General features: G+C 35.3%; 2 protein-coding genes across 3 annotated transcripts in view; one reads left to right on the top strand and one right to left on the bottom strand.

The window, feature by feature from the left end:
- LOC134847913 (bifunctional arginine demethylase and lysyl-hydroxylase JMJD6-B-like) overlaps window positions 1-27,634 on the top strand; it is a 500,322-nt gene that overhangs the window by 419,513 nt on the left and 53,175 nt on the right. The gene's annotated exons all lie outside the window — the stretch shown is intronic.
- Window positions 357-27,240, bottom strand: LOC134848566 (kinesin-like protein KIF28). The gene is made up of 27 exons (XM_063866081.1): window positions 26,897-27,240; window positions 24,272-24,310; window positions 23,727-23,800; window positions 23,267-23,303; window positions 22,528-22,652; window positions 22,204-22,282; window positions 21,781-21,892; window positions 21,210-21,348; window positions 20,586-20,738; window positions 19,941-20,142; window positions 19,144-19,328; window positions 16,370-16,560; window positions 15,893-16,086; window positions 15,315-15,501; window positions 14,897-14,996; window positions 14,005-14,149; window positions 13,191-13,226; window positions 10,832-10,973; window positions 10,411-10,530; window positions 7,754-7,873; window positions 7,239-7,347; window positions 6,501-6,661; window positions 4,969-5,127; window positions 4,460-4,585; window positions 1,302-1,433; window positions 609-737; window positions 357-425 (listed from the first exon to the last, which is right to left on the bottom strand). Exons 1-27 carry the CDS (start codon window positions 26,911-26,913, stop codon window positions 357-359), a joined length of 3,282 nt encoding a protein of 1,093 aa, XP_063722151.1. The 5' UTR covers window positions 26,914-27,240.

Raw genomic sequence — 27,634 nt, forward strand, 5'->3', positions numbered from 1 at the left:
TTTTTTTTCTCAGACATTCTACTTTGAAGAAGATTCTTTTCTGTTTTTCATAGCTTTAGTTTCTTTCTTATCTCAAATGAATGCATAACAAAATTTTTCAAAAAACGAGACTGATAGTTTCAATTCAAAGGTGGGCGAATTCAACAGAAAAAAAGTGGACGTATATTATAGACAATATGAAAAATAGCTTTGCCATATAATATCTCAACCCAACAAGAAGAATACGCTATACGAATCATCATCACTTTATATCACATCTGTACATATTTAAGTCAGTAGAGCAGGCAAATAACAGGACTGAGTTTTTTTCCTTTTGGATCGAAAGTTGAAGTTTGCTTGAGCAAAATTGTGTGAGTTTACTGGAGGTTACAGGCTGAACTGCTATCATGGCGTCTCGGGGCCTCTTGTCTCTTTCGTTCGGACTCCTGTGATTCGAAAAAAAAATCAAGAATAATAAAATTGGTTAAAGTTTTTAATGCAAACAATCTTGTTATGTGCAGTTTTGGTTAGTAATAGCTTTTCTCGTTAAAAGTTGTTAGTACTAAACCGACCGGGTTCCTGCTCAAATTTTGCAAAATATGAAATTTTTATTGAAAAACAATGCGTACAATGCTCACACACGATTCACTGCTCTCCGAATCTGAACTTGAGTTCGAGGCTCGCTTGGACCTTTTCTTGCTTTTCTTTTTTGACTTCTCCGATTTGTGCTCATGTTGCTGAGGGTGTTGATTAGTATTCTACAGAAATAAGAGTTTGTTAGTTTTTTTAAGTTTCAGTTCAGATTTAATTGTAAGCAAACGACGCCAATTTAGAGAAGTTCTCGAAAATAAAAAAAACGAAAGCTCACTGAAACCATTAACGCGAAAGCACACTATGCATATAACTGGAAGTTTTCCTTTCAAAGTCAGTCCTCCTTCCCAGCAAAAAATATTGTTTGGTTTTATCAATGAAATTGTTAATTTTTTATTTTGAAGCAGAACACAAAAACCAAAAACCATTTTTGGTGAACAATTTCTGTTCGGTAATCAACTTTTAATTTGGAAAAAATGCATCAAATAACCAATACTCTTGATTAATATATTTTGATGTCATTGAATTGACAAATTCAGTGATAGCAAGAAAACTTTCAGTGATAGCCAAAAAAAATCGATCTCTTGTAATATCGTTCCAATTCACAGCAAAACATCCCAGTTAATACAGCACTTGATTACATCTATAGCTCAATTAAACGAATATTTTCAAGCAGCCGAATTATTCGCCATAAGCACGCCACGCGGGGTTTTACAAGCACCGTGTTTTACCTCGAGTTTTTGTTCCAGCCCTCGGGTACTGTTCTCGACCCGACTGACCATACTAGTGATCTCGCGGTGCAATTTTTGGGTCTCCTCGTCCGGACCCTGCTTAGAGGATCCGGCACCCGTCATACGGGCAACCTTAAGAGTCATAATCATCGCTTAAAACTCATTTTTTGTACTAAATTAGGAACTAAAGTGAAGTTTAAAAGCCAAATAAAACAAGAAAAAATACATGAAAACCTCGACTTAAAACAAATGAAGAGCTAAAAGCCCTAATTGTTGAAAAAGAAATCAATTTAGTTTTTTAAGCATATTTTGCCTTCTTGGCATTTTTGCTGCTTTCGGCTGGGCTAAAGACTTCGAATTTGGAGTTTTATAATTGAGTTTAATGACAATTTATGAACACAATTACTTTCTTTTAAAATCAAGTTGTGAAAACCAGAACAAAAACAGAAACACATTTTAGAATGGAAACCTCGCTTGAAATTTTTCTCATCAATGTTTACCAAAAAAATGTAGCGTTTAAACATCCGATATGCCAAACATCCGAAAAACAGCCTTATTAGGTCAAACATCCGACATTTTCCAAAAAATTGGGCAAAGATGCCATTTCTGCCGTTCGTTTAACAGTTGCTATGCTGGTCGATTGAAGGCGGATCGCCGCGGTCGCGCCAATGTGTTGCGAGCTTGCGACAGAGGGTGGGACTCTTTATGAAAATTCGAGCGGGTTATCGCCGTAAAGTGGCGGCGTGCGTGCAGCGCGCCCACTAGCGACCTTAAACCGAGAGACGGCTAAGTTGGAATCGGATAAATGGATCGGCCTTGTTTTTTGAAAATCTAACATCATATTATTACACAGTATTATTATGTAAATTTGGATATTTGACCTATAGGATATTTGACCTAGGTTTGGCATATCATTTGTTTGCACTGGACCCAAAAAATACACAAAACACAGCATTTGAACTATTGAAGGTTTTATTGGTTTTTTGTATTTTAACTTTTAAACAAAAGCCGAAAGTTGGTATGTGGTAGTTTTTGGGAAAAATCTATACAGATCATGAAAGGTTTAAAAGTAACAATGAAATTGATAGCCCTTAGTCAAAGATGATTTTAGCCAAATTTAAAACCACTTATTTGAACGTTGATCTGATTAACAGGATGGTTTGTAAAATTATATGAAATTGACAAACCAGAAAGTTAGAAATTACGTTTTTTGTAAAGTTTCAGTTATTTACTGAAAATCGTTTATTAGCTAAAATTAGTAGAAGTATACAATTTACTTCTTTTTCGTGCAGTTCCTATTGAGTCGAATTTATGCTTGAATAGTTTATGTTTGTATTGCTTATTTTTCTCAGTCGTTATCCAATTGAGTTTTTACACTTTAGTTTGAATCAGAATGACTGACTGAAAGCAATTATTTGTTGCTCAACACCTTCCTGATTTGATTTAACCAGCCACAAAAAAATATCTTTCTCTGAGAAGATAAGCGTAATTTAAAACGCTCAAATAATTGTCTATTGTTTCTCCGATTTTCTACAATTCACTTCGATTAGTAGAAGCTGTAAAAACTAACGGAAATTTTAAGTTTCAATTCAATATTTTTTATCTGTTTTATGGGTAATTATCTTTTGCTTCTGCCAATAAAAAACTTTCGTTTGGTGCCGCTTGGTGTTTTTTTTTTCATCAAAAATTTTTCTGACGCTGATAGTAGAGCTGCAGCTCCATCGACACGCAGAGAATTTTTTGTTTGTTTTTCGAAAAAAATTTTTGTTGATTTTAAAAATAACTAAAATTAGCTGACTTAACAAAAAAAATAACTGACTTATAACGTCCTTACTTTAAAAATTTTACGACGTTTAACGAGAAGCAAAAAGGTATTAAAAATTTGGAGATTGAAAACACATCAAACGAGCATAACAAAGATCTGAAGTGGAAATGCCCAATGAACTTATGCGTTTAAGAATTGCGCTGTTTGAAAAGCAAGAAAAATTTGAACAGCATAATTTGATTTGTATGTATCATTGCATTCTGATGGAGTAGACAAGCTTCCATTGTCAGAAAAAAAAACATTTTCTGCCACTTTATTGCGGTACAAAAAATACGGTCGTGGAACATAGAAGTTTTAGTTTTCAAGCGATAAAATGAACGACCATTTTTTCACGTTTGTGCCGTTTTTTCTATGACTGCTGAAAATTCACTGCTGTTTTTCTATTACTGCTGGTTAATATTTTGAGATAAGATGACGAAACTGTTTGTAAGAATATAGCCAGATAAAAAACCATAGAAAAATGATTTTAAAGACGTGGTCGTGCCATTTAATCAGGGGGCGTCAGAGAGTTGTCCTTAAATCCAATAAAACCCCGTAAACAGCAGGAGTAGTTCGAAACTTTAGACTTATAAGTACTTATAGGAAAACTGGGACTTCATATAATCTTCTTCTTTTCACATAGTGAATAACTAAAAATGTTTTATGCTCTCATACAGATATTGACTAAATGCTCAACAAATTGTTCGGTAAAGTTCCAAAATCGGAGCCAAATTTTTCTGGAGATGAGCAGTTATTTGTATTCTTTTTTAAGCAAGGGAAAACCTATAGGATGGTCTAGCTTAGATCTTTAGCCTTCCAACGAATCCGTTTATTTCCAAAGTTCTTACGTCTCTGACGTCTCCAAACAACGCCATGAAAACAACTTTTTACGGTTTTTTTATCCCGCTATATTCTGAAAAGCAGTTTCATGCATCATATGTCAAAATTTCATTCGTGAATTTTTAGCAGTTGTAGAGAAACGGCGCACAAACGTGAAAAAATTTCGTTCAATTTACCGTTTCAAATCTAAAAGTTGCAATTGCAACTACTATGTACTTTGCCTCGTGATTGTAACACGTTTTCATTCTGTTGCCCACCCGACAAGCCTAATGACAAAAGGTATAAATCGAGCAACATTTTTTTATATATATTTCTGGCGGTTATAGCTGAATGATGGGCGCAGTAATTATAGAACATATTTAACTTCATCTTAATATCGATTCTATTTGCAATGCAAAAGGAAACCAATGTGTATTCGCTTGTACTTATGAAAATTTTTGACACATTAAAATTTGATCATGGTTCCATTTTTTAGCGATTCCGCCTAAAAACTATGCGCTCCAAGATGACTCACCAGTGCGATAGCCTTCATCTTCTCCTTGACTGTATGTTCGAGGGTGATGACCCTGGATATCTCCTCCAATAGAGCTGCATAATTCTCAGGAGTGGGGGGCATCTCCGAATACTTGTCGCACAGTGCCTAAAACGAGAACAGAGTTCACAAAAACCAATCACACCAATTTGGACCTCCAATAACCATGATAGTGAAGCAGTTTTATTTTAATCTTGCAGCGATTATGTTTATCTTTTAACTGACTCGACATCGTACGTATATTTTGTAAAATCTTGCATAGATAACCATTGAACACCAAAAAGGGACGTAAGTTTAGTAGCGTTCGCTAATCATGGCTTCCATTGGGTCAATTGCGTTGTAAAAATGCAGTCATAACCAAATGTTGACGGGCGATAAAAGATTCGTGATTCGTCTAAATAATGAGCAGAAAATTTTACTGACAGGAGTAGTAAAGAAAGTGCAGTTGGATTTGTCTCTACATACATTTTACATGTACATCAGATTCTTGCCTTTATTTTGTTTTCGTGTGTCTTTAGCACTTGGTTCTGCTTCTGCGCAATTTTCAGATCGGACACCATCTTTTTGTCGTCTCCCGACAACACATTCATCAGTGCATTCGTACTCGAAGACAGTCCGTCCATCTTCTGGCCTTCCGCCGCCCTCAGTTGCTAAACCAAAACAATCGAAAATCCTCAAAACACTTTCAAGAAAGCGACAACTAGCAAAAACACATGCCGGATACCGATTGCAGCCGCATAGCGCGGAGCAAAGCGGAGCAAGTATCTGTAACTTTCCAATGCCGAGTTTTAAATAAAAAATTTTTTTTTCTTAAACTTTGCGAGCTGTCTATTCTTGTTCCGAACACTGAAATTTGACATTAGCTAGGTTCTTTCCGCTTAAAATCAGGTACCACTTATTATCATTAGATTGGGTCGGAAAAAAATCACATTTAAGCCCTTTCACTTGTGATGCGATCGACGTTTAAAACTTAACAAAAAATTTTTTGCGATGTCAAAAAGACAGATTTGACAATTTTGATTTTTAGTCTAATTTTGTGCGAATAAAGTGAGCAAGCAGGCTTATAAGAGGCCGATACGTTTTTACTCTGAAAATTTCTTTTTACTCCAGTAACATTAGTTTTGGAAGTTGCTTTCAACGCCTTTTCTTAACATTTTTCGTTTTGTTTTTCTAACGGATTTTTTTGAACAAAACTGTTGTCGCACTAGCCGAATATACTAAAACTATCGAATATGCCAAATTGCAGGCTTTCGTTCAGATCCTATCATCACACCACGAACAACCGACACTTTTTGAAAAAAAAAAGAAACCGTTTTTTCTTGAATTTTTTATTATGTTAGTCGGAACTGTCTGCGCTACTTGCACAGCAACCGGCTATCGATTTTCCGTGAGGGTTCTTTTTTTAGTCGTCTTGCAGAATCTTCATTAACTTAATTTTTAATAGATTTTAAAATTTTTTGAATTGCTTGGAAGAGCTTGAATGATATATCATGTGATCAGATCTGATGTTTATTTGTGATGCTGATTTGTAGTTAAGAAGTGCACAACCTCTACCATAGTTCCTTCCCACCCCTGGGAACGGTAGTCAGGGGACGCTCTCTTCAACCCTCTTCCCCCATCCGACCTTCTGGCTACCCCAAGGGTCCTCTCTTTGGAATTATTTTACGACATCCATTTTTGGTTGACCGACTGTTGAACATTTTAATGACACCTTTGGCGCAAATGTCTACTAATCTTTGGGCGGATTATTAGTCGAAAAAAACTATTGCCAGAAATGCCGGAACAAAATATCCTCGCTTGACTAGCAAACATATTATCCATATTAGTTGTCTTCAAACATCAAATTCGCGACAATTCGTAACAAGGCGTAGACAAGTAAATTCGCTTGCTCTGCTGCGCTTAAATCCGGCACAAGAGAAATACTGATTCGTCACGAAAATTAGTACCAATGAACTTACCGATCCTTCGACTGAGAAGGAGAAAACGTTGTCTTTAAACTCCAATTGTTTTTATTTCAACTGACCTTGGTGGTCATGTGTTTCTTGGATGGGTCTAGTCTGAGATCCTCCTGCTTGCCGTAGACGAGGAAGATGATGCTGCCATTTTTTAGGTACTCCAGTTCATACTGGCCCAGATTGGGAAACGCAACCACTCTCTCGAAGTTGAATTTGGGAGTCAATGAAGCTTAAAAGGTAGACACATACTAATTAGCCTAAGAAAAATGAAAATTATCAATCATTTTTGACCCGAAAATTTCCGATATGAAAATTTTCTCTTTTTTTAAACATGATTAGAATGAACAAGAATTGTATTAACTGTATTTAACACAGGTGCGAATCCAGGAATTTCTCGAGGGGGGCGGGCGGATTTTCCAAAATAAATTGAAATTTTCGTCGAATTTTTTTTAGATCGACCTAACTGATTTTCTGAGCTCTCCCAAATCACTATAAAGACCCTAATTTGACAAAATTTTCTGCGCTGCAGGCAAATTTGTAAGAAAAAAAACAGGCCAAAAAGGTGTTTTTATGCACTTTTTGGAAAATTTCGACCAAAAAACCCACCCTCAAAATAAATGTAGATTGGCGCCGTCCCCCCTTCTAAATCCGCTACCAATTTAACATCCCGTACAGTACAATAAGTCTATTTACGGTTCCAAAATTTAATTATTTCTGATCTGGAGGATAGAACTAAGTTTCTTACAGTGAAACACAAAACGTAGGAAACGGTTGCTACGGTTTTGATGTGTGCAAATTGGTCTTACGTTTGAAGTCTCCCGCCTTCTGGACTGAACTGTCTCCCAACACCTGGTACCTCACTTGAACCCCTTTCGCAAACCTCGCTTTGCTGATCTCTGCATCTTTTATTAAGATCTAAACAAAAAAAATTAGAAATATTTTAACTAAAAAATAATAATAATTTTTGGCCGTGAAAAAATATTTTTAGATAATGAAAACTTGATTTCAAGGAGTAGCCAAAAAAAGTCTAGTTTTTGCTGCATGCAAACGATGATTGAAATATCTCTTAAATCTTTCCTGAAATAATATCATAGTTTACTGAGACAATGGAATAGCATATCTTGATCCACCATTATCTTCAACTCAAATTTTTTATACTCCCCTACGTTTTATAAACTCAATCCGATTCAATTAGGAACCAAACCAGCGACAACTCGTCACAATTGTGAAAGCCGACAATTATTTGGAAACAAATTTAATCAAGTTTAATTGCCTTAATAGTAATGTAATTAAACCACTGCTAAACATTTTGTCAGTGTACCTTGAAAAAGTAAGGCTGGTTCAGAAGCTGTTCAGGTACTTCCACGAAAGCGTCGTTTAGAATCTTCCCAGTTTGATCACAAGGGTAAATCCCCACATTCACTGATCCTTCCACTTTGCCCTAAATAAAAGAAGTTGGCGAGCTGTCTAAATGACACGAGCGAGAAAAGAAAACAAACATTTATCGCGCTGTTTGAATCAATGAAGCAAAAAAAAAAATAAAAAACCTATTGAGCTGTCTGAATCAAAGGAGCAAAAAATTTAAAGAACTATCCTATTAAAGAGCTGTTTGAATCAATAGAGCATAAAAAGTTGAAAAAAGTTATCGAGCTGTCTGAATCAAAGGAGCAAAAAACACCCAACTTTACCCTCGATTAATGTTTTTTTTTTAAATCGAGTCAACGTCATGTCACAACTGAAAAAATGCAATAAAGATTAAGAACTACTATTTGTTGTTTACCGGCGAAAGAAAATTTAGGTCTAAGCCCTGAATTTTTCGACTGCCACTCTAATCGGAATCGAATAATTATTGGCGAAGAATAATTAAAAAACCACAGATTTTGGACAAAATCAAATGTCGTGTGCCAAAAACTGAAGCATAGGAGACAATAACGGCCTTATAACTTGCCTCCATTTAATTTGGAAAGTTTATGTAGTGCGGGAAAATTTGCCACGCAGAAAAAAATTTGCGTTACGTTTTCAGCATCATTAACAAAATTTTCCAAACACGCATAAATTAGAAAAAGCACCAGAGCATAACTGCCAATTTAGTCATGCTCTGGCGCATTTTCTAATTTATGCTCAGACCTAACTTTCAGACCTCCAGAACTTTCAGACCTCCAGAATTAAAAAAAAATAATCAGGGGAAAATATCTTTTTGCAATTGAACTCAGGAAATTGATATCATCAATTAAGTACAAAAATATTTTAAAAATCTATTATTTTGATTGCCGAAACTTGACTGAATAAAATTTAACCACGCCAAGCACAAATATTCCGCGCGTTTTCTTAAATCGCCACAATTCATCGCGCCCTAAGTTTCACGAATTGGCAAAATTTCAGTTGCAAAAAATATATATTTTAATTGCCGAAATTTGGTTGTATGAAACAAAACTTAGCCCAGAATAAACATTCCGCACGTTTTCTTAAAGTTGGAACAATACATCGCTCGTTAATTGTTAACTGACAATTTACAAACCGCGATAACTTTCAATCTATCACAGGTAACATATCGTTTTGAATTTGAGCTCAGGGAATCAATTTATTCAGATGGTAAAAGAAACTTTGTTCAAAAGTGGCTAGTTAAAAAATCGAAACTTGTCTGACAAGAAAAAACCACACTGATCTCAAATACCCCATCTTTTCTTCGAAAGTTGGAGCAATACTATCAATTGAACAGCAAGCTTGCTCGTATCAAGGCACAATCCCGAATGATTTGACTGCTTTTTAAGCTACGGAGTGTTGCTCGTTTTAACAAAATTGATGAACGTTAACAAAAAACAACTGAAAACCATTTTTAATTTTTTAAATTTATTCAACATAAAAAAATATTATAGCACTCAGGGGCGGATCTAGGATTTTCTCGAGGGGGGGCGGATTTTCAAAAAATTTTGTCGACCTTTTTTTTTAGGTTGACTAAATTGATTTTCTGAGCTCTCCTAAAGCACTAAAAAGACCCTGTTTTGGCCAAAATTTCTGCGTCGCAGGCAAAATTTTGAAAAAACGGGCCAAAAAAGGCATTTTCAGGCACTTTTTGGAAAATTTTAACCAAAAAATCGCGTTTTTTCGGCGCGCGCTCCCCCCTCAAAATTAGTATAAATTGGCGCCAGAGGCGCCTTTAGAAAAATTTTAGGGTCCGTCAACAAAAATGGATATCTCAAAATAGTACAAAGGGGGGGCCCTTTGGGTCGGCAGGGGGACAAATTCCTGAGAAAGGAAAGGGGCGAACCCCCCCCCCCCCTATATCCGCCCCTGATAGCACTCCTCTTTTCAGTTTAAAACAATTTCTAAGACTGATTAAATATCCTTGACGCATTCAAAACACGAGGTAAGTCGCGCCTTAATAAATCCAAATATGCCGAATTGTCAACCTTTAAATCCCCATAACTATACAAAGAAGATGACAGATGAATTTTTCATTTAATTTTGAGATCAAGAAAATATTAATCAGCCCTAAAAAGAAATAAATTGTTAAGCATGTGTTGATTTTGCATGTAGTAACGAGACCCACCCCCTTTTTGTTCAAATCGTTTTTCCAAATTGAATTTCGAAAGCCACGAATGTTTTAGGCAGTGGGTCTGTAAATTGACTGCTGTTGCCTCACAATTGGTTAATAATTCAGTTTATCTCTCAAAATAAAGAGCTTTAAAACCAAGTAACTGCACTCATTTTTTCTTTTAGTTTTTATTTTAACAGGGGGCTGGGGGGTTAGTTGAGTAGTTCAAGAGGTCCAGAGGATCTTTTCGGCTATACGGTGCAAAAAAATCCAATTTTTTTTTTGAGATTCTGTTAGTGAAGAAAATCCAGATTTTCTGTCGCTGGAATTAATTTCAGCCAATCAGACCCAATGGCATTATGATCCAATATTCAAAACAAAATTAAGATAAGCCTTGAGTTGTATGAAAGACAAAACCCGACTCGGCATGGTGTGTTTTGTACCTTGTAGTCGTATATGGCGGCCCTTTCATCAGTGTCAACTCTGTAGGCTAGAGGCTGCAAGAAGTAGGTGGCAGTCCCAATCAACACATCCTCAATCGGCTCATAGAACGGGTCGAACTCCTAGAAACGACATGCAACAAGATTGAAGAGATTAGCAACTTCAGCTAAATAAACTTCGTTAAAATCATTAAGTTTTGGCATGTTTAATAACATTTGGCATGAAATTGTCGTATATTTTAGTGCAAAATTGTTCACATGATCCGATATAATTTAAGTATAGTTAAACTCACGATCAGCATAAGTAATTTCAAAATATTGCTGGTAAAAGCGTTAACGAAAAGTCAAGAATCGACTGGAAAGTCGCCGTATATTTTCTGCTTTATTTTTTGTTCTTCTGCTTTGTCGTTGTTAAAATCTCCACCTTGTCTATGCTGAGTACACTCTGGTCCCCCTCGGAGAAGCGCTGGTAGTGTTCCTCCATGATGAACTTCCTGTTGATGAACTGACTCCTCTCCCACAGCCACGTGTTCCCATTCAACAGATTGGTCATCTTCACCACCACACTACAGTACACAACAACAAAGAGAACATTAACAAACATAAAAATAGTAACAAGTATCGCCGGTTGATGTGCGAGTAGCACAGAATGTTCTGACTACAATCATGAAAAAGAATAGATTTTTCTTTTTTAAATTGTGTCAGTTTTTGCTAAGTGTTGATGATAAGATCTGTACAAAAGCCTAGAATTTGGCTTTTTCTGTATTCTCAGAAAAATATTCCCAGAAAAGCACTAATACCCATTGTGGCAATTTACCTTATTACTGAAATAAAACTTAAGTTTTATGGCTCAAATAAAAGCCTATCACCCTGTTACGAAAGTTTTTAAGGAAATTTTATGATGTCAATCAAATTCTGACTGGACGGGCTTTAATAAGATATATCAATTAACCCATTCCGATGATTGCTTGTGTTACATGATTGAGGAAGGAAACATTTTAGACTACAATACACCCGAAAACAAAATTTCTTATACTCCAGTGGTCGGAACAATCATAGTATCAAAAGTCAGATTTCCCATTAAACCACCAAAGTTTCGTGAGGCGACAATTCGTCGAAAGCGACGATTGATTAAGAGCGACAATTTGCAGCAACTTTAAAAGCCGAGAGTTTGCACGAGGTGTCAATTCGCAGCAGCGACACTAAGCAAAACGATTAATTGCATGTGGCGAGTACTACACAATGCAAATCAGGCAAAAAATTTCGCGATGGTTTTGGAGGAGATTAAAGTCTAGCAGGCGATCACAATTTTCAATTTAGCACCAGTTTTGAAATAATTAACACATTGAAATAAATTAACAGTAAAGATGAAAGTAATTGAACGTTAGTCGCCTCAAAAACTACTTTGATTTGGTTTTATTGTGCTTTCAAACAAATCTACAGCTCATACGTGCTATCAAAAAGAACAAAAACAACGTTCGAGCCCCCAAGATTATTTATGTGAAAAACGGTAGGATACTTGCATCGAAGCAGTTGTTATCTTGGCTAGGTACACGTCACTTGCCAGAACTGAGTAATTGATTCCATCCCACTCGGTAAAAGACGTTGCTCTGCCTTTGGAGTTTAGCAAGACCCTGAGGGGAGATAATTTTCTCTTTTGACTCGGAGTCGAACGATAGGGACCGTTTGTTTATATTTGCCACCGGTGAGAAATTAGAAATTTTGGAGAGCAACTTATTCTGGCACGCAGATGGGACAGTTAAAGCATGTCTAGCTTGTCACTTTATCAAGTTTTTACAATTCATGCTGCGTTTAACAATCAAAAAGTTCCACTAGTCTTCTTTTTTCTTCAAAATGATAGTGAAAAGCAATACATTCAGTCCTTCAGATAACTGAAAAAAATGAGTCCACAACTTGAGCCATCACAGATTGCGGTAGATTTCGAGGATGCTTATATTCATGAGTTTCATAGGGTGTTCAATGAAAAAACTATAAAAGGTTGCTTTTTTTTCACTCATGTCAATTGGGGCAAAAAAAAACAGATCGGATTAGCACCTTTTTATCGAGCAGACAAAAACACGCAAGATTCTCAAAACAAGAGGTTTTTGCACGTCTTTGTTCCTACCCCTGGAAGTGGGGAAGATTTTTGTCACCAGTTGTTAGGTAGTTTTCGTTTTTTTTCTCCGGTGCAGAGCCCCATACCACGTATAATAAAAAAATGTTTTGAGTGACTTTTGTTATTAAAATTTTTTTAGTCCTGAGCCAACAAAAATTCCAAAAAAAACAAGTTAAATACTATTTGGCTACTCATTAAGCTATTACACTCACACCAAAAACTAATATTTAAAGCGTAAACAACCTAAGTTTTTTTCGAGGCGTAAAACTTTTGAAGTTTCACTTAACGCTTTCTTGGCAACAAAAAGTTTTTTAAAAACTTTTTTATAAAGAAAGTTGCAAACAAACTGAAACGTTTTTGATTTTTTTTTTGGCTTTTGGCTTTCGTTTGCGTTTTCCGAGGAGTTTTGTAAGCAAATGCGGCTAATTTAAAATCCATCTTTATGTTTCTTTCGTCAGACGACGCACAAAAACACAAATTGAAAACAACTAGAAGGAAAAACTTTCGTGGTCGAAACTTTTTGTGTTACTTGCACAGCATCCTACTGCTCTTTTTCTTATGTTTACGTTAATCAAACAAAATTTTTATTTTCATTCAATCAATATTGTCCGCGAACGGTTTCAACAACAGTTCCAACAAAGTATATTAAAAGTGTTGCATTACTTACATTCCTTGGGGATAGTTGGCACCAGAACTCTTATCACTGAAACAAATTAATGGACTTTTTAAAATCGAAATAGATCTTAAATTGAAATAATCAGTCTGTCAAACAAAATTGGCATCATTACCAGGTGAGGATCTAGGATTTTCTTGAGGGGCGGGGTGGTGAGGATTTTTGAAAAAAACTTGAAAATTTTGTCGACCTTTTTTTTGAGGTTGACCAAGTTGATTCTTGCAAGCGCTCCCAGAACACTTTAAACACATCAACTTGATCAATTTGCTGTAGGCATATTTTTTGAAAAACTAAGTTAAAAAATGGCCATTTTTGGGCTTTTTTTTGGAAAATTTGACAAAAAGCCGCGGTTTTTTTGGCGCGCGCTCCCCCTCAAAATTAATATATGTATATATATTGGCGCCTAAGGAAAAACTTTAGGGCCGGTCAGCCAAAACTTCTTAAAAAGTACCGAAGGGAGACCCTTTGGGTCGGCTGGGGGTCGAATCTCTGAGCGGAGGCGTAACCCCCTCCCTCTCCCCCCTCCCCTAAATCCGCTCCTGATCAGTACCTTAAAAACTATCAATTTCAGAAACCACCTCGTTAAACTCCAGGTCTACTTTATGATTTTACCTCTTTTTTTTGTCTGATCCGAACGCGATTATATTGATGCGCACATTAGTCCCTCCTATTTTTCAAATTTGGTAAATATCAACAGTTGATCCTAGATGCGAGTCTAGATTTAAAAAACGTCTCCAACAAATTGTATAACACTAGCTAATATGAAATGTCAGAATGTCTGAATTAATTAAACTTTGTGGACACTTACGCGCCCTTGTTGCTGGGATTGTCCTTCATGGTTGAAACTAGGACAATGTCGAAGCTCTTGTACTTGTTCAGCTCCTCGGAGATCGCATTGGCCTTAGCTATCATCGGGTACAGCTCCGCAATCTCATTACGTACTCTCTGCTGCTCTGAAATCAAAGGATATCACACATGGCACCAAATAACATTTCACACACACATTTCAAATAATTCAGCTAATTATTCACGACTTTTTTAATTCTTTTTTTTATTTTTCTTTGGCAGGCGACAATCTAGCTTTTATGCATATAAAAGGGCTATTTTCAGAGAAAAAAATAAGAAATTCGGTCACGTTTTCAAAGTGACTCAAACACCATCGTGACACACCATTTGTAACATTTGAGGCACTTTCGAGTGTTTCTACATCGATTTGTTTACAGTTTGCGTGATAATCTTAATTATGCACGTGCACTACAATTCGAAAACAAAAACGTTTTTTTTTTTCTTTAATTTGAACCCAAATGATATGTCAAACGATTGATGACGTTATATCTACAGCTAAGAGTGATTGTGAAAGTTCAAAGTTTTTAAGTTCTTACCCCAATCACACAATTCATCAATAACTAAACAATTTAAATACAAAAACGGTTTCTAATGATTTTATCACTAATTCCGGATAAGCTCGTATCAATTTCAGTAGAAATTTTTTTTCTTAAATTATAATATGTTTGCTTACAATTAGTTTTTTTTCTGTGAATAGAATTTAGGTCGTGTAAAAATAAAGAGAAATGATCCAAAATTTTATAAGTTCGATTATTTGAAATCACACATGAGCTTCAGAAATGTCAACAATAAGAAACAGCATATGTTTAGTTCTACAAAATTTATGAACAAGGGGGCAAAGGGTAAGTAAATACCTGTGTTCATGTCCTGAGCGTCCCATGCCACGCCCTGTTCCTTCGTCATCTCGAGGGAGGCGAACTCCCAATCCACCTTCTCGGGGGTGCCCTCTCTCACCTGAAAGAGAAGGAAAAGGAATCGACATGAAGATGTGTATTCAGAATTTTTTTGTTGATATTATGTTAACTTGGTTTCTAAGATGCACGAGCTTTAGGACATAAGCAGCATCTTGAATAAAACGCCCAAATATTAGCCTAAAAAGTTATATAAAAATCAAGCAAAATTTTCAGACTTGGCGAGTCGTCGATTTCGTCAAATTTTAGGCCTTGTTTTTTGTCGCTAATATTTTTGTTGCGTAAAAATTGTTGAATAAAACGCCTAAATATTAGTCTAAAAAGTTATATCAAAACACGAATCAAAAACGAAAAAGCGAACCTGTGGGTTCTTTGGGTTGTAGAACACAAACAGATGATTGAGTCCGAACAAAACTCTGTCCTTGTGTTTGAGTGCAAATGGACCTGTCAAAGTGTCTCCGTTGACCTTGACACTTGCACCTTGGTCCACGGGGCAGATGATGACCTCATCCTTAGTCATCTCTATCTTGCAGTGCACCGGTTTGATGCTAATTAAAAATTAAAATGTCAAGATTAATTGACGAGTAGAGTTTATATTGACTCCTAATGGATAAATCTTTGAAGATTCCTTGTTTTGAAAACCATACAAAGTACACTCTTTTGTCAAAACTGCTGAGAAAAAAAGCATGCCAAACACGCAAAAGAAAATGTAGAAAAACCTGTTTTTAATCACTTTGTTTTGTAGGAAAATACTGTTTTTATCAAATAATGCTCTCTAGGAATGATAAAGCATATGTAATATATGTAATACCGATCGCCTTGCTTTTTTTAAAAAAAATTCATTGCCCTTCTTGAAGAGATCCAAAGAAAGACTTATGAAAACAAATAAAACGAAGAATAAAATTAGGGAAAAAAAATATTTTTTGGATATATTTTTACCTGATGCCAGACATGGATATGTCATCTTCCACATCATCACCCAGTCTGCCGACGACAGTGACCTCCTTGGTGAGGTAGTGCTGGATCATGCCTGTGAGCATGATGTCCTCGTTCAGATTGGACAGGTGCGGAGTGGTCTTGGCCAGATTGTCGTCGCCAGTCCCAATTGACATTTCCTGTTTGGCTGCTGCCAACTACGCAGAAAAAACAAGGCTGATTAGGTTATATCGATGTACTTAACCATGTGTACTTAAACAGTTCATTATTTATAATTTTGTTTCTACAAATCGTAGAGTACCATCTATCAAAGTATGCCCAAGGATAGTCCGTTTTGTATTTTTTTTTCATCGCAGAGTGGCCTATTTTATTTGAGCGAAGCTCTTTTTTACGGGGTGGAAGAATGGAAACGACAGGGTGGAAGATTTTAACTCAGTGGCAATGTCATTTTTGATCCCTTTTGACTTAAGTCACTCTGACCTCGTTGTTCCACTGGTTGCCTGCATCGGCTGACATCATGACTGCCTGTTTCTCGTTCTCCTGCATCTCCCGTCTGATCTGCTCCTCCAGCTGTCGTCTCATCTCCTCTTTATCCTCCTCACTGATCCCCTTAGCCGCATTCTCGTCCTGTCCACTCTGCTCCATCAACTGAGCCAGTGTCAGACCACCTCCTGGAAGGGTGAATAATAAATTGATTCATGGATATTTTTTATTTTGTGTTATTCTGTGTTAACGCCTTGAAGAATCATTTTCAGCAATTAAGTTATAGTGAAATGACCTAAATGCTCCATCAGCTGGGACAGGTCATTCACCTACTGAAGAAGACTTTTCAGTTCAATGGTATCTATCAACTTGGATAACAACCGAGGAAGGGGTTAACAAAAAATATGCTAGAAGATATAAAATTTGCATGAATTGAGAAATAATCAAGCGGAATGAACCTTTAGCTGTTTAAGTGGACCGAAAGATTTCGACATCTTCAGTCTCTCGATGGAACTCCTCGTATAGTTGAATACTTTTATCCCACAAACTGCAGAGGAGCGGAAGAGTCAAGTTTCCTTCAAGACTTAACCAGTAAGACGGCTGATATTGACCTCACAATAGCAGAAAGAACGATTCAGGCAAATTCCAGCGTCGCAACTGCTTACAACTTACCCTCGAACCGCGAATTTTGAATTTTCAAGCAAGTGTGCTTGCCACTAGTCGAAATGCGGTTGGAAGTTCTACATTGATAATTACAAAATTCTATGCTCATTTTAGTAAGGCGAACGATTCCACTCTCATTATCGTTCCCAACTAACTTGAAGCAAACTTAATGTTCACTTCAATTTGACTGAGATTTTATTATTGTTCCGACTTTCGATACGAAAGTAACGGAATATTTGTGCTCGGGGTTGGTTTTTTTTCTTGAGTCAAATTTCGACTTTTTAACTAGGGACAATTAACGCGCGATATATTTCGCGCTTAACGCGTAAGCGGATATTTAATCCGTCTTAGAAATTGTTCCAAATTGGTGTGAAGAAGCTTATTTGCCATAATTGATACGTTATAAAGAGCGAAATCTATTCCTTTGTGTTTTGTATGGCGTGTGGGGGGATGATTTCTTTTAAAAAAATTCAAATTTTAGAATTTTTTTTCTTTTGTTTTATTACATTTAATTTTCTTTATGTTATTACTGCTGCATAAGTGTTAAAAGGCAGTTAAAACATTCAGGGCTTTGCCCTGACACGAGAAGTCTTGTTTATATTTGATATTGGCGATCCAAAATTGTAATTAATCAAATTTTGTATCAAATAAACCTCTTTCGAAGCCAGCTAAGGGGTAGTCAGAACTTCAGGTTTTGCCCTGATACAATAAATCTTGTATGTATATACAGCTATCTACATACTGCTGAAAAACAATTAAAGAAAATGAACAGACGTTTAAGACTTAGATTTGAAAAAGTAAACGTGTAAATTATTGGAAGATTTTGGTTATGTAAAGCATTAAAAACGACGTTTAACTCTCATTTTTAATCAGACCATTAGAAAAATGTGGAGGAACTTTGCATTCGCGTGAGTTTTGCTTTTTCTTTTCGTTTTCCTCGCAAAATCAGGTACTAGAAATAAAAATCAGAGTATATATCTTTTTAATGCTTTTTCAGTCGTGATTCGAATTATGTTGAAAATTTTGGGAGAGATTTTTTCAGTGTCGAGACAAACTAGTTTGAAGTTTTTGATTTTTGATCCAACTTTAAGAAAAAAAATTTGACCGTGCACGCTATCAACAGCTTAGTGTTCCGACTTTCGATACGAAAGTAACGGAATATTTGTGCTCGGGGTGGGTTTTTTTTTTCTTCAGACAAATTTCGACTTTTTAACTAGCCATTTTTGACGGAATTTTTTATATCATTCGAAAGGTATTGTTGTCCTGAGCTCAAATTTGAAAAGATATTTCACCTGTGATCATTTTTCGTAAAGTTACGGGGGTTTAAAGATTGCCATTTTGGCCAATTAGGGACAATTAATGTGCGATATATTTCGCGCTATCAACGCGTAAGCGGAGAGTTAATCCGTCTTAGAAATCGTTCCAAATTGGTTAAAAGAAGCTTATTTGCGATAATTGGTTTGTTACAAGGAGTAAAATTTATCCTTTTGTACTTTAAATGGCGTGTGGGGGGATGATTTTCATTAAAAATTTCAAATTTTAGAAAATAAATTTTCACTTTGTTTTATTTCATTGAATTTTTTAATATTATTACTGCTCTATAAACCTTAAAAGGCAGTCGGAACATTCAGGGCTTCGCTCTGATACGAGCAGTCTTGTTTATGCTTAAGCTCAGCCGTAAAAACTTAGTTTTACTTGAGTCAAGTTAAATTTTGGAGTTTTTAGCGCCAATTTGGGTATCAAAAGTTTCAAATTTCAAAAATATTTACCTCAAAAAAAATTTGGAAATTTTTTGAAAAGTTTTTGAATTTTTTAACGATTTATTTTTTGTTTTTTACTATTGGGTTCAGAAAGATCAAATGTGTAAGCACATACGAATTCTGTACCTAGCAATTGATCTTCGCCCATTTATACTGAGACAATGAAGTTACATAAGAGATCTACGATGGTACTGCTTTTAGTTAAAGCGATCCCTTTTTATGACAGTCTCAAACTTATCTTCCGGTCGCAACGGAAATAATATCAATAAGTTGGTAAATAATTTTTAGTTTTAATTTTAAATTTTTGATCTTCATCTTTGTTAATCAATGGTATGATTTTCAATTTACCTTCCAACAACAGTTTCATCTTTTCGTTCTCCTCTCTCAGTTCCCGGATGAGTTTATCGGTGGGACTCTCATTGACCGTGGCTTTGTTTTTGATCTGTTTTGCCCTGTCTGCATATCTCAGAGTGGACAATGTCTCGTCAAAGTTCACACTCGCAGGAGACAGCGCCGCAATCATGATTGTCTTGCTGAAAATAGCAAACAAACCTCAATTAAATAGGAACAAATTTGAATTATTTGTGAAAACCTACTAGCGTTTTTTCTTCTTGGTGTGTTTTTGGTTAAATTCTTGGCTAATTGTTTCAGCTAGTTAGTGGAAACAGCAAATAACCTCAAAATTCGTAAATAGAAAAAATTGAATTAAAATATGACTGTGAAAAAAGTATGGACGTTTTCGTTTAAGTTGCTTGACTTGTACTTCGAAAAATTCTAGCAAAAACCGATATTTTTGGATCAACTTCCAACCTGACCATAGAGTAAAAACTTAAAACGAACAATACCACCTAGAGTTAAGAGTAGTTTGGTGACATTTTTAGCCACTCAAAAATCGATTAAAGAAGATTTATCAAGTGGCAGATGATCGGTTTTTTTCCCCAAAAATCCGGAAATTTGTAGGACGAATATACACCATGATTTTATTCCGAGTTTAGCTGCTCAACTTAAGAGTTAAGGGAACTAAAAATGACTGTTTCCGCGTACTCGACTGTTTACGACAATTCGTTTCAACGTAACGAAACCAGTTTGTTAATCCGGATCGAACCCAATTCGATTGATATAAGTGATTAACACAATCAGCTGACCTGTTTCCTCCAAGGGCATTAGTCAGGAGTTTAGTGAGTACAGAGTCCCTGTAGGGAACCATTTTGCCCTTGGGTGCCTTGCCAGTGGATATCTCAGCCAGAGCAGAGATCACATTTCCCAATGCGGACAGGGACTTGTTGATATTGGCCCCCTCTTTCAGTCGGTCTCCGGTCGCACCTGTGCTCTCCGCCCTCTCGGAACCTACGACGCAGTTTACAATTCTGGAAGAGACTCAAAAGAACGCAATGTGTCGAAAATGATTGGGTTAAATGATTGAGTTAATCATGGCGATGGAAAATTGTAACGACCTTTTTTTGAAAAAAAAAAACAAAAAAAACAGGTTAAAATTGGTACTTAGAAGCCATTTCTGAAAAGTTTTGAACAAAAAATTGCATCCCCCCATCTTTTTATGTTGGTATTAGGAAACTTATAAATAAATTTTAATAAGATTAATAAATTTTATTAATATCAGGAAAATTTTTGAGATATACCTAAAATAAATTGCAAGCAAATATAAGCCGCCATCAATAATTTATCGGAAAAAAATAGAACTATTTTTTTCGATTGTTTTCCCCAACTTGTTCTAAGGATGTGTAGTCGGAACATTCTGTCATGAAACTATCATCAACTTGTGAGTAATGTACCTGCCAAATCGACCAGATTCATGGTGGAGCTCTTCTTCATCCTGCTGCCGTCTTCCGCCTCTGTCACTTGGTCGAAGGTGATGGTCACCACAGTATGTGCCCTACTGCTAGTCGCATTCATGTTCGTAGACGCCACTGTCCTGTTCTTGGTACCTGAGTAAAATTTTGCTTGCGAGTAGGACAAAATTATCCGGCTCATAAAAATAATCAGAAAATTGCTATTTTGGCAACAAAGGCACAAAAACGGAACAAAAGAAAATTTCCAACTCTTTTTAAGTCGACCAAATTGATTTCTTGAGCTCTCCTAAAACTTCATAAACAGTTTACCATGCTCTTTGAAACTCTTGTAACCTGTTTTAAATATTAATCGAACATTTCGGTGAAATACTTGTGCTAATTTTGATATTCATAAGAAACAAAATACCGTTACATACACACTTTCGATAAATAGCTACAAGCCACTTTTTTTGTTAAACGTCGTGTTCAACTTTCTTTGTTCATCGTCAAAAAGTATCTCAAAATGGGAAGAAAGGCGTTAAGAGTGCAATTTTGTTCAATGTATTCGGATAATTTAAATCAATGTTGTTAAATCAACTTGAATAAAAAGAATAAACTTTTTTTTACCTTCTTCCATTCTGGCTTCGATTTCCTTGTAGCTTCCAACCGGAACCTTCTTGAGATTGTCCACGTAGAATCCCATTGACGGATGTTGTCGCACAGCCAGACCTCCCTTTGGACTGTTCTTCGTGAGAAGATCTCTTACCTAAATAATTTAATAATATCTACTGATCAATCTCACCCCGTTCAAGAAAGGGGGAGATTGTTAAGTAGATTAAGTTAGTCAAATTTTTGGCCAATCAGAATGCAAAGATTTCTCAATAGAAAGTTTGAGTGTTAAATTACTGTTTTTATTTAGAGGGGTGGATCTTCTTTAAATGATCATCATAAATTGTTTCCAAGTGAGGTCCCCCCTAGGGTACCTAGTAACGAATTGGCTCCCCTATCAAGAAATAATTCAATGGTTGAACATATGCGAATTTTTTTTACCTATAACGAATCTCCCCTCTTTAGCATAAATGTGGGAACAGTTAAAGAAAACCATAGTCTAAGAAGAAAAAATAACGAATTCTTCTAAATAAATATCACTTGAGAAAACGCCATAAGACTGTCATCTAGACTGTTTTCATCTGCTCACCTGTTCATTGTAGATTTCCAGCATGGAGAAAGTGACTTGGAATGTCTTGTTTGTCTCTGCATTGCCCTCGATTGTTTTGAAGAGCTCGTCGCATGTGATCGGTACTATTCCCCTATGAAAAAGGTTGGGTTGGTATTTGCTGGATTTCGTCACATACTGATCATATGGAAAAAAAATTTTTTTTTAAAAATCTTCAAAAACTGCTCAGAAACAACATTCCATTTCATAAAAACTGCCGTGGCACCTGAAAAAGTTTCCAAACGCGATAATTTTAGGGTTTTGTTAAAGAAAATAATTCAAAATGGCTGGCCTAAACAAATTCTAACGCTTTTCATTAAATATCCCGTCGAAAAAATTCCTGCGAATGCCACGTTCACAACTATTATAACTGTTATTGCCAGATCGTGGACTTGACTAACTTACTTGTTGGGTCCATACCCGACCATAGAGTATGACTTTCCTGATCCAGTCTGGCCATAGGCGAACAGAGAAGTGTTGTAACCTGAAAAAAATAGAAGCTCCGCACCATGATCGTTGTTGAAAAACAAAACTTAAATGAACTCACCAGGATCTAGTTTATTCTATGGGTGGTCTGCGACGGGTGGCGAACTTTTTGTTTCTCTTTTTGCTTATTTTTTTGAAAAGGGGGCTTATTTTTACAGGAATGAAGTAAGAAAAAAGTTTATTTTTTCAGCAAAGTTAAGTATTATTCTAGAAAATAAGTTGCAATAAGTGATTTGAACGAACCTTCGAAGGCGTTGTCGAGGACTCCCTGGCCCAGGTCCTCAAACACCATCCTCTGTGTGGCGTAATTGGACCCCCCGTCCTTCAGCAAATTCCCCTCCCCGTCCTCTTTAAAGCCATCGTGCGACCTAGAAAGTAAATCAGGAAAAATACTGACTGCATATCGTATATTTGAAAATTATTTAACCGTTTTGTTGGGTTTATAATGGACTAAGCTAAGAAAGGCTGCATGGCCTTTCATAGATTCTCTGCGAATCGCAGAAACGCCAATTATTATTATTTATACATAGTTTTTTTGAAAAATATTTAATCGTTTTGTTGGGTTTATAATTTTGGCTATAAAATACTACTCATTGTCACAATCGATGTATACATCACATCACTCAAGTAAAAAGCAACCATAATTGGAAAAAAGTTACAAGTGTTTTGTTATAGTTAAGCAAATCAAGTTTAATACAGAAAAATCATCAGAATTAAATAGTTTAGACAAAAATCGTCGAATCAAACTGCTCACCAATTTTTAAGGAAAAGTTCAAAATTTCTTCAATTTTTCAAGGGCCAGATGGCAAAAAATGAAATTAAATAATTGATTCAATTCATTCTTTGCATTCTGGCTGATGAAAAAATCGAGAAGTTTTGATCTTTCCGTATATCTTGTTGAGTAAATTGATTAGACTATTGTTTGCTTTTTTATTAGAATATTCGGCGTATTTTTTAATGAAAGCGCTGAAGGTATGCTAACCAGTAGGAATAGTCAAAGGCGAAGTCTTTCTTCTCATCTGAAAAAAAAATTAATTTGAGTTATTTTGAAATTTCAGAATTACTAAGTTTTTACTTGTATAATAATTATAAACCTTTTCATCATCTGATAACAACTAATACCAAGTAAGCTATGATTCAAAACAGATTAAAAGAGAAAAATATTGACTAAATTTTCTCGTATTGCGTTCAAAACAAATGTTCGACCGCGACAAATCATATTTATTTCAAATGCTCTTCCATTAAGACAAAGACTTGCAACATCCTAGAAATATTGAGTTATGTATTCGGTTCAATGATTTGGATTCCAAAGTGGCCGGTATGTCTTTACCATTTTGATTATCTTGGTTTTATTTGCGCCCATGCGAACACCCCCCTCCCCCCCGTCTTTGAACCGTGTACCCTTTTCAAGCTACTAGTAAGAAATAAGAAAGCATGCTGACTGTCGGCTGGATTGGTAATGTAGGTCGTCTTTCCAGACATCTTGATGATCAGCTTTGCATTCATCGACTTCTCCCTGAACAGATTAGATGTCAAATAGAATTCGGTTAGAGTACAATGTCAAAATCACAAACAGTTCTTCAATATTTATTGTAAATAACCAAAAAAAATAAATAGTTCATCGTTACAGGGCGCTCAGGCGAGGGTTGCGATAGTTTATGTATCCATCTCCAGATAATTACCGCCAACACATTTTTGTAATGGAAAAAAAAAACATTATTCTGCGAAACGGAAATTTTTCAAATGTCTAGAACTGAAAAGACTTACGACATTATGAGTCTGAACAAACTATTAATCCTCAGTGTTTCCAATCTTTCGAAAAAAAAGCGCGTGTTTTACATGTTTGCTCCAGACGGATTTGGAAAATATGCCTTAATCTGTAGCTTAATATTGTAAATTCATTTGTAACCATACCAATTTCTATTGAAAAGATCATTGTTGGTTCGACAGTACTTAAAGAAAAAAGCTTAATTGCATTTGAGATTACCTGGAGTTGAAGGGCCTCACCCTCACGGCGACTCGTACTCTAAACATATCAAACAAATATTAAAAACCTATTTTTTTTTTAAATATGGTTGAAAACATACTAAAGAAGCAAATTTATCAGTCTTTTAGAAGGAATATTGGATTCAGATGAGTTTCGTTGACATTTTTAGGTGCAAGATTTGCATTTTTTTTTTGTAAAAAATCATTTCATAAAGGTCGTTAAATCAGCTATCTCGGAAGGTACAAAAATCTTTATTTATTAGAACATAATTACCAAAGAGTTTATATCTTTGTCCAAAATTTACCCTTCTTTGCAAATATCTTACAAGATTTTCACTCCATATATACAATCTAAGTATACAATCATAGATATCTAAGAAATATAACTCGCGGAACCGAGGAGTTTGACTGGCTCGGTTCGAAATATTCATGACTCGACCGGCTAGCACTCGGCTAATCATGAGTATTCTCCGAAGTCTGAGCTAAATAAGAGAAAGTTTCGAGCGTCTCAAACAAATTGGGTCTGTCTCGAACAAAAAATATTCGAAAGTGAACTCAACACAAGTTAGATATTCGAAGGAAACCGCTGATCCTCGACACTATAGGCCCAATGAACTCGCTGACAGTATTTGCCCGAGTTGGGTACAAATCAATTTTAAATCGTTTTTTTTTAAATTAAACAAATTTTTGAAACTAATAAGTGAGAATTTCCTAACAACTCTTTTTTGGAGTTTATCTAGTTATTAACAAAAGTTTCACAAAACTAGTCCTTATTATATAGAATATACCAAAAAAAATGTTTATATTGTTCCGAGCATTGAAAATGGTGGGAAATTTGTCTTTGTGTGTGTTAGATATTTATACTAGCAAAATCAGGCACCACAAATAATCTTTAAAATCGAACGAGATATATTATAGTAAAGCGCTTTGAGCCATGATTCGAAAACATTGGAAATTTAATATTTTTTTTTGTTCCAGTATCAAAAGAAGCTTTTGAATTTTTCAATTTTCAGTCCAAATTCGAGCAACTAAAGCCAATGAGTAACCTTCCAAGGCAAAAGTAGAAAAGTCAATCATTATTGTGTAAAACAAAAATTAGAAAAATGATTTTTTTTCTTCGTTTTTGTTTGTAACTTTTTTTAAAACCAATTGTTATCGATTAAATTTAACTTTTGAACTTTTCACGCATTGGTATCGTTTTTCTTCATATCACGCACAAGAAACACTAATTTGAAAAAAGAGCTTGTGGTCGAAACATTCTCTGATACTTGCACAACAACTAGCTATTCTTGTTCATTCTCAATTCATCCTGTAGCTATGTGAAACTCTCTCTATTTTTGGGCCCTCTAAGCTTTTTTGCTGCTGATTTATTCCTTTTCCTTATGATTAAATTTTTAAATAGCTGATTTGTTTTTGGAGCGTTTCGGTTATCGAGTAAAATGATTGCACATCAGGCAAAATCGGAAATTTGAAAATGGTATTTTTTGTTTGGTTGAAAACAAATAATATGAGACACTATAAATTCGAGAAATAAGCAAGCCATCTTTTCATCAATATCAGACACACATTACTGTTCAATTTTTCAGGATACAAAAAAACCTGTAAAACGAACCAAATTTTTTTCATCAAAAGTATTTTGTTGACAAATTTGATGTTGAATTTGATTCTTGTCTATTTTTCTAAAGATAATATACTATATGAGAACTCGGTAGATATTTCATATCGTAACTATTTTTTTAATGAGTTTTTGAATTCAGAATTAACAAATTTCTAAGGTGGAAAAAGATATTGTATTGCCTGCAAAATCAATATAAATCAGTTTTTCTGAGCAAACCAATATTTTAGCAGACTAAAAACTATAAATAAGTCAGACGGCTAGCTTCAAATACAGCTTTGTCAATCAGCGACCATTTTCTCTGATCAGTTTACGTTCGGCACAAGAACTTTTGTGCTCATGAACCAATGGTTTTGCTGATTTAGACTTTTTTTATTTAAATAGATTATATATTTTATTTTTATATAGATTTCTTTGGACAAAAAATGTATAAGTTTCTTGCTGTGGTATGAATTATGAATCAAGAAAGCGGGCAAAACTAGTTTGTAAATTATCTTTTTTGTTCCGACTTTTTGAAAAATGGAGAGCAACTTTGTATAAAGGCGTGTATTTTTTGTTTTCACGTAAAATCAGGTATCATAAACAATCATCGGACTGGATTGACTGATATATCTTATCAAGGACCATTCAGTCGTGATTCTAACGGCCCTTAAAAAGTTTTCGAAAATATTTCACAGTGAGAAAAAAACTTGGTTACAAATTTTTTTCCCATCTATTTTCGAGCGTCTAACGCGATTGAGTAATTTTTTTGTCATAAGGAATTTCACTTCTAGGGACGTTTCAGCTAGCGCTTATCTGGCAATAATTTGACACAACCGTTTAATTTTTTCAGTTTTTATTGGTTTTTTTTCTCGAATAACTTAAGTCATAGTTAAGAAGAAACTAGCTCTTTATATTCCGTTTCTGTATTTCAAATTGGAGCAAAAATTTAATAATTGTAATCCAGAAAAATTTGTTGCAAAGTTGCATGGAAAAAGCGATTTGTGCATTGCAAAAACTTTAAAAACTTACGCTTCTCCGTCAGACATTTTTGCAGGAACAAATTGGATAAAACTTTTTTATTGTTTTTATATTGAAAACAAAATAATGCTCAATAGCAAGACAAAGACAGCACGTTCCAAATAACAAATAATTAAAACTCTTGCTGAATTATTATGAACTATTTTGGTTAGCCGAAGTAAACAATCAATTTAAAAATTCTTTCGTCACTGATTAAACTAAAGTACTCGTTTGGTTTAAGTTGGACCAATTGACGCATTACCACGCTCACAATAAAAAAATCAGAGCTAGTGGTGGTTATTTCATTCAAAACCAGCACGCATAAAACACAGGTGAACATTAAGCATACGGAACGAATGCATGTACGGTATTTTAAATCCAAAAACAGTTTTTACTGTTCTTGCATACGTCAAAGTAAAAAAAGGCAGTGCTTAAAAGCACACGTGCTTATTAGTACAGATTTGATACTTAGATCTAAAACAGAAAAGTAACATCATTAATAACACCATTGTGGAGCCGTGACGTTTACAGCTTCAAAGTAGTCTTAAAGTAGGCTTACTATAAAATCACCCACTCCTATAGATTAAAATAAAATTAAACCAACGTCATAAAAGAAAATGGGAAACAAGAAACAATTAGACAACTTTATATGTTAAATTTATGTGAAAAAAAAAGGTTTTCATGATCACCATATCACAGTCTAAGACCTTCTAAGACTCTGGACAGGGAATAGAGCGGACTCTTAGAGTA

Source organism: Symsagittifera roscoffensis, chromosome 6 (genome assembly GCF_963678635.1).
Source record: "Symsagittifera roscoffensis chromosome 6, txSymRosc1.1, whole genome shotgun sequence".
Taxonomy (NCBI): Eukaryota; Metazoa; Xenacoelomorpha; order Acoela; family Convolutidae; genus Symsagittifera; species Symsagittifera roscoffensis.

Coding starts and splice junctions, on each gene's coding strand:
- LOC134848566 (XM_063866081.1), bottom strand. Junction 21,349..21,780: donor TGGAAATCTACAATGAACAG/GTGAGCAGATGA, acceptor TAAATTATTTAG/GTAAGAGATCTTCTCACGAA. Junction 15,502..15,892: donor ATATCCATGTCTGGCATCAG/GTAAAAATATAT, acceptor ATTTTTAATTAG/CATCAAACCGGTGCACTGCA.